The 7739-nt window shown below is 31.9% G+C and overlaps 1 protein-coding gene across 1 annotated transcript; it reads left to right on the top strand.

Moving 5' to 3' along the window:
• Positions 1-2577: 2577 nt before the first annotated feature.
• On the top strand, positions 2578-6903 carry LOC145072696 (uncharacterized). The gene is made up of 9 exons (XM_079019160.1): positions 2578-3159; positions 3345-3491; positions 3580-3960; positions 4051-4155; positions 4279-4419; positions 4505-4708; positions 4881-4976; positions 5080-5191; positions 6555-6903. The coding sequence occupies exons 1-9, from the start codon at positions 2671-2673 to the stop codon at positions 6596-6598; spliced, it is 1719 nt and encodes a 572-aa protein (XP_078875286.1). The 5' UTR covers positions 2578-2670; the 3' UTR covers positions 6599-6903.
• The last annotated feature ends 836 nt before the right edge of the window (positions 6904-7739 follow it).

Genomic DNA, 7739 nt, shown 5'->3' with positions numbered 1-7739 from the left:
AAATCAATTTTCTTGACATTTTAACACCAAAAATTATTGAAATAAACATTTTCCAGCATATTTTTCATAGAAAACAGCTTAAGACCCTGAAAATGCAGTTTTCTTGGTTTTAATCCCTTCTTTTCGCAAATTTGACAATTTTGGCCCAAATGGGAAATTTTTTGCAACTTTGGTCCTTTTTAAATTTAAAAAGCATTTTAAACCTTTGAAAAGGATTTGGAACATTTATAGTCCACTGTTTTACAGAAAGTTACAGTTTTGGCCCTCCAAAACAGAAAAATTCGCATAATGGGCCTCATTGGGCCGAAATTTTCATTTTTAGCCCATTAAGCTTGAAATTCATGTTTTTAGTCCTCTAATTAAGTGTAATTCCAGAAATAGTTTTATGGAAACTGTTTTGGCACACTTCATCCATCAGAATCTGTGAAATGTCAATTTGGGCCCTTATTTTTGTATTTTTCACATTTTAGGCCCAAAATTTGTGTTTTTAACCCAAAGAAAATTATTACTAAACCACTTAGCCATTTTCTTGAAACACTTTGTGTTTAGAAATATATTTGAAGCTAAAATCATTTAACACAAGATATTTCTCGGTTTTGATGGGTTTTAAGGCTAGATCCAACATTAAAACACATAAAAGCATACATATAAGCATGGAAATCATACAAGGCATACAAACACATATAGATCTACACTTTCACTTGTATTCCCCCCCCCCCCCACAAAACTCATAAAAACAGAAAATAGGGGGTATGAAGCTCACCTTGGGGTGTTGATTCGGTTTTTGAAGAAAGATTGGAAGAAATGAAGTGATTTTTGGCCTTTGCACTCCTTGATGAACTTTTCGAGATTATGGGGTTTCTAGAGTGCAAGATCATGATTTTTGCATGGATTAGGAAGAGATGTTTGATAAATAAGGAATACAAGTCATAGATCCAAGCAAAACCTTACCTTAGATGTTGATTTTTGTGGAAGAACCTTCTTGAATGCTTCCTAATTTTCGAGATTTTGGATGGAGGGGGAGAGTTGTTCTTGAGTAATCTAGGGAGGAGTTGAGAGATTTTTGTGTGTGTGTGTGGGTGTATGGCCGAGAGTGAGAGAGGAGAGAAGAGAAAGAAGTGATTTTTGAAGTGATGCTTGCATGGAGGTATGAGATGTTGCATGGATATCCTATGGATAATAATGATGTGTCACTTGAAAGTCAACTATCTTCAAATCCTCTTGGGCTTGGGTATTGGGCCGAAAACATGGAGGAAAAAAAGAAATTTGGGCCTTTTGCTCCTAAGCCCAATATTTGAGTTAGCCTTGGGTATGTTTTTAGTTTAAAAGAATGTAGTAGGATTTTTATATTTTTATTGGACTAGTTTAGGTTATTCATGTATCAAGGCTTTTAATTCATTTAATTCTAGGCCCAATATGGCCCAAAATGTTAAAATAAATAAGTGTGGGTCCAATTAGAGCCCAATTAGGGTTTTAAGCCTATGATAGTCTAATTGGAAGCTCATTGGCCCATTTGGATCCAATAAGGAAGTTCTAGTCTAAAATAGACTTAACAAGAACTTCTAGGGTCTCCAATTGTTTGATGACTATTTGTAGTACTTGTATGATGTATTTGATTGAAGTTTTTGATTCATATTTACTTGAATGTATAGATTACATAGCTCAAAATTTTCAGTTGTGACAATTACAGCCCCAGATTTTTTTTGTCATTTAGTGGTGTCACGTCATTTCCGCAACACTGTGCGTCGTTCCTCAAAGGATTAAAGAGATCCACAGACGCCTTTTTGCAGATCTCGTGGTCATTTTCCAAAACTCAAAATTTCATGATTAATTCCTTAAAACACCTTTAACTTTTGGTTAATTCATGAATTTTCTCAAAAACTATTCATAACGCCTTTGTGCGACTTTTTAAGAAAAAACATTTTTTTGAGGTTTTTGTGCTAGAAGTCTTAAAAACTACTATTTCTATAGCAAAATAAAGTTTAACGCTGTAATTTTGATATAATAAAACGATGAAAAAAGGTTTTCTCACCTCTTTAAAATCATCATATCCATATGAGAAATCAAAGGAAATATGATGATAAATCTTTTTATTATTTTTTTATTTTCATAAGTCAAAAATATAATATCATTTTGTTATGGAAATTATTTTTGGAGACTTTTAATACAAAACCTTGAAAAAAAATATGATTTAAAAAAAAAAAAATTGAAGATGGGTTATCTTCGATTTTTTTTTCAAATAGGAGATGCATATGACAAAGATTTTTGTAGTAAACCGTCTTGCAAAATCATATAAATTCTACTATCTATTTTGAAGATTTGACTAATTTAGTTTCTATATTTTATTTATATTCATTCACATATCCATGTTAAATGTTAAATAGTAGCATATGTTATATTTAATAAAATATATAATATTTTAATTTATTATCACACTTTAACATGAAAAATGATATAGAAAAAAATATATTTAATTTCTTATTTTTTATTAGCATGATAAGAATTAATCTAGTATTTTTTTTTTCAATATTAGTGATTAATCCATCATTAACCAATAACATCTACATCTCGCATTTGACCTCATATTGTCACATTTCCCCCTCTCCCTGTCCTAACACTCTCACTCCCACACACATTCATCACCTCCAGATCCATTTCTCCACCATAGCCATGACGGAGACACCACCACCGGAGCAACCCTCAACACCACCTCCACCACCGTCTCTCTACATACATCCACGCCGTGAACCTTTCGAGCATGGTCTCATCCCTTTGCAGAAACTCATCTTCACAGACGCCACACAAACCCTAACCTCTCTCCGTGACAAACTTCTTCAACATCCAGTTGCCAAAGATCAACCAAACCGAATTAGCTCCGCAGTTCTATCTGAAACGCTACAGATCTCTCCAGAACACGCCCGACTTGTCTTTGAGATAATCGCTTCTGTTCACCCCTTCGATTCGGACCCGCTTGTGACGGCTAAACCTGACGAGATTGATTCCGTTGGCGTCAATGTCTACGATCTCATTATTTTTCTGTACATACAGTCTTACAAGCGTTTGCTTCCTAGAGGACATAAGGATTCCGCTGCTATTGCGGATGTTTGGCCATCTACTTCTGCATTCGATGGCTTTTTATCTGCTCTTACGCCTTTACAGGTGATTCCATTGATCGTCTCTACTTTATCTGTTAGTTGTAACTTGAGAATTTCATAAATTTCCGTGGATGCTTTAATCTCTAATTTGCTGCTTAGCTTTTGACTGATGTGCTTAGCTTTTGACTGATCAGACATAAATCTATGATTTTGGATAATAGAATAAAAGTTTGATGTTGCATTAACCAGCTTGCACGCAGCAACGTCCGGCGTTCTATGCCATCACAAGCTGATGAAGAAGCTCATCAATTATCGTATCTACAGAAGCATTTAGGCAACATAATATCTCTATTGGCTGACTCTGTGGAAGGCCAAGATGAAGGCGAAGATTCACTGGTTTGTCAATTATAGCTACTACATCTTAAATCCACCATCTTATTTCTTATTCTGATTTGATTTTTGGATGAATCTGCGATGTATCCAGGTTTTGACAATGGAAAACTTCGAGCATCTTGATTTTCTGATATATTTTGGCGAAAAAGGATCACAGAAGATTCCGTTGAGCCAAAATGCTCCATTTTTTGCTAATTCAGATCCTGATATGCCCGCAGCCCCAGTTCATGCATCACAGGTTCATGATTGGATTATACAGAACATTTCTTCTGCATTGGAACATATCTCTGAAAGAGTTGCTGCAAAAGAGAATGGGCCAAGTAATGCTTCTGATCAGGATGCTATGATGGCTGATGCTTATGGAAACACAATGAAGGCCTCAAGTAGTACTAAGAGTTCCAGTTTTATTGAGGGGATTTCCAAACAATCATATGTAAAGCAACCATCTGAACTCAAAAGCTCTTTTGTAAAGGTTAGCTTTCTGTGAGGTTCTATCTTTTCTTTTAATATACGAACACTATTCCTTTTTCTTTAATTGAAATGTTGCTCTCTATTTCTGCAGATTATAAATTGCCATGAATCTGTTATTTACATCTTGGCTCCTTTGAGATATGCCACAATATATGGATGCTCCGATGCGACAATAGTGCTCGGTGCTGTTGGCAAGGTACACATATGGTTTCAATCCTCCCTCATTTGTGCAAATGACTAAAACACCCTCATTTAGTATCTCTATAATGTATGCCAAATATATTCTAAATGTTTCTTGCATTGTTTGTCTTTTTCTCAGGCTGTAAGGATTGAGCATTGTGAAAGAGTCCATGTGATTTCAGTAGCAAAGCGTATCTGCATTGCTAATTGTCGTGAATGTGTATTCTTTTTGGGGGTGAATCAGCAACCACTTATTGTTGGTGATAACCATAAACTTCAAGTATGTTTTTATCATTTATGCAAATGCAACTTTTTTTTTTTTATATGAAAGTTAATGATGTGAAATATGTTTTGATGGATGCCAGGTGGCACCATATAATACATTTTACCCAGAGTTGGAGGAGCACATGAAAGAAGTTGGTGTTGAGAGTGTTCCTAACAGATGGAATGAGCCAATTGCATTGGGTTTGGTGGACCCACATGATTCCATGTCTCATCCTGCTGGTGTTTCTGATTGTCAAGCAGAGTCTGCTACTTGCTTAGAAACAGATCAGTTTACCAACTTTTTGGTAAGTTTGTGTTATTTTTTGCAGTTGAACTTGAATATAATCTTTCTCTGTGTGTGTGTGTGTATACACACACACACAAATAGTCAAGTACACATGAACTTTGGTTAGTGACACCTGATTTATTGGATTCCATGGAATTTTTGGTATATTGTTTATTTTGTTTTTGTTACAGATTCCAAAATGGCTTCAAGGTGAAAAAGAAACTGGGCCCACAAAAGACAATCCATTTCCATTGCCTGATGTCTATTTGTCATCTCAGCACAGAAATGTATGTTTAGTATTTATTTAGCTAGCCACTTTTATGTTTTTTTTTTTTTTTTTTTTTTTTTTTTAAAGTCTAGTAATTTAATTGTTTTGGTTTTGATTGATAGGACAAGAATTTGGTGGAGGTTAAACAAATATTGAAAGAATCACAATTGGAAGATACCAAAAAGAGGGAATTATCAACTGCACTTCATGTCTACTTTAAAGACTGGTTATATGGTAAGTAATAATCTTTCCTTTAACATTAGCAGCATCTGAAAAACATATTTGGTTTCCATAAAGGAATGGAGTCGGGAGTTTTTTTTTTTTTTTTTTTTTTTTTTTTTTTTTTTAAAGATGACTAAAATTAGTTTTTATTTATTTATTTATCTTTATAATAGTTCTATTTTAAGATTTTAAGATAAGTAATTTTTAGTTTTTAAATAGTTTTTTAAATGATAAATAATATTTTTTAGCCTTTTGGAATGCATATAGCGTACTTATTTAAAATGACGTGAGTTTATGATTATATACAATTTATTTTTAATGATATATCTTTATTTAATAAAAGTTTATTTTTATAAAATAGCATTTTGTTATCAATTTAAATTCAAACATGTTTGAATGAATCATTCCATTCCTTCAAGCCAACCAAACATGACTATGAAATGTAATGATTCATTCCCTTGCTTTGCTCATTCTTACTTTTTTCAACACAAAAAGACATTTTTTTGACATTAAAATAATGACGTTTAATCATTTTTGCAATTTGAAAAAAAAAATCTTGAATTGGCTTAGCATAAACATTTCTAAAAATGGAAATAAAATAAGTTTACAAAAAATGGTTAAAGTGTATGGTTTCTAAGGCCTAGGTCGCAGATTCAAATCCCATCAAGACTTTTTTTTACACTTTAAGAGTTGAAAAAGAGTAAATTACACGAATGGTCCCTATGGTTTGGGGTAATTTGCACGTTTGGTCCATAACTTATTTTTTTAACTCGAAAAGTCCCTACTATTTGTTTTTGTTCAACGCTTAGTCCCTACTGTTTGTTTTTGTTACGCGCTTGGTCCTTGTCTTACCTAAAAAGATCATTATTTAAATAGAGGAAAATGGTGGGGTAGGTAAGGTAAAGTGAGGGGGTGGGGTTGAGGTGTGTTTATTTAAATAAATAAAAAAAGTCAGGGCAAAATAGTTTTTTTAGGTAAGACATGAACCAAACGCGTAATAAAAACAAACAATAGGGACCTTCCGAGTTAAAAAAATAAATTAGGGACCAAACGCGCAAATTACCATAAACCATAGGGACCATTCGTCTAATTTACTCGTTGAAAAAATAGCCTCCAATGGTTTTTGTTAAAAAAAATTGACAGCAACTTTTTATTATTTTCGTGAGGTTGAAAAGAATCTTGAACTTGGCTGACATAAATATTCTAAAAAATGTAAATAAAAAATCCCACTTCGTATTTTTTTTATTTTTTATCGACACTTGATTATTTTCTATAGTGATTAAACCATTATATTTTGTTTACGGTTTAAAAGACCACTCTTTTTTTTAAATAAATCAATTTTTAATTATTTTCGTATATGATATGGTCGTTGCAGCCTCTGGGAATGTTAGGCAACTGTACTGCTTACAGGGAGAGTAGCATTAATTGTGCAGCGAAGTGAAGGAAATTATATAAAATTAAAACTCGATGTCGAACATTTTTGGCTTAACATGGGGTGGAGTATGATTTTGCTAACTCATTGTAACATTCTTTTTTTTTTTTTTAAATTATATATTTTTTATCTTCTTGATGAATATATCATCATCACACACTAATGCTTCGAGTTCCAAAAGCTCCTATTCACTGAAATAACATTTTGAATGTGTATTCTTAAAAATTGTTAATGTTGTAATGTCATCGAATTTTAGAATAATGTATTTTTAATGTAATCGAATTTTAGCTAACGTTGTGGAGAGCTTTTTCGTTTTCAAAAATGAGTTTTTTTTTTTTTTTTTTTTTTTTTTTTTTTTTTTTTTTTTTTTAATACAAAATTGGTTGGACTTGTAAATTTGTATATACATTATTTAGCTTATACTATTATAATTTACCTTTTAGATAGACTAGTATTAGTCAACGTATGTGGGTCCCATAAGTTGGTATATGAAAAACTAAACGAAGAAAGCTTTGTTATTGTGGATGTTGCTATCACTTTATTTTTAAATTTTAATTTTCTTTGAAAATTATTCTTTTTTTCAACATAACAAACTAAAATCTTATCAAAATCAATCATATAGAACCAAATCATCTCAAAATCAATCCCTAATTTCATTGTATTATAAGAGCATAAAAGGAGCTATCGCGTATTTATGGTTTTGAGAATTTTTGTGAGGATGTAGTGATACGGCTGAAATAATGTCCTACTTAATTTATAGACCTCACATTTACTCTCTCTAATAAGAAAAAAAGGAACTAGTATTTGTTTTCAATTTTCTATGAACACACAGTTATCTTTTTTTATTTTTATTTTTATTTTTATTTTTTTAAATAAGAATAGCATAGAAAGGGGTAATGAATTTTTTTTATTTCATAAAATACCATTAAAAATTATCGAAATAATAAATATGTTGTGAACATGGAGTTACAATTGGTAGCATTTCTTTTTCTTTTTAAAAAATAAAAAAAATCAAAAGTCAAAGGTATTGTATGTAAAATATCTATGAATGTGTGATATTAACCTAATCCTTTCTAAAGGGGAGCCTACAATAAAAAAATGACATCAAGTATTTGAGATAGATTAAAA

Source organism: Lactuca serriola, chromosome 9 (assembly GCF_051521515.1).
Source record: "Lactuca serriola cultivar US96UC23 chromosome 9, Lser_US96UC23_V15, whole genome shotgun sequence".
Lineage (NCBI taxonomy): Eukaryota > Viridiplantae > Streptophyta > Magnoliopsida > Asterales > Asteraceae > Lactuca > Lactuca serriola.
The sequence above is the reverse complement of the archived record's forward strand: the minus strand, read 5'-3'. Positions and strand labels throughout refer to the sequence as shown.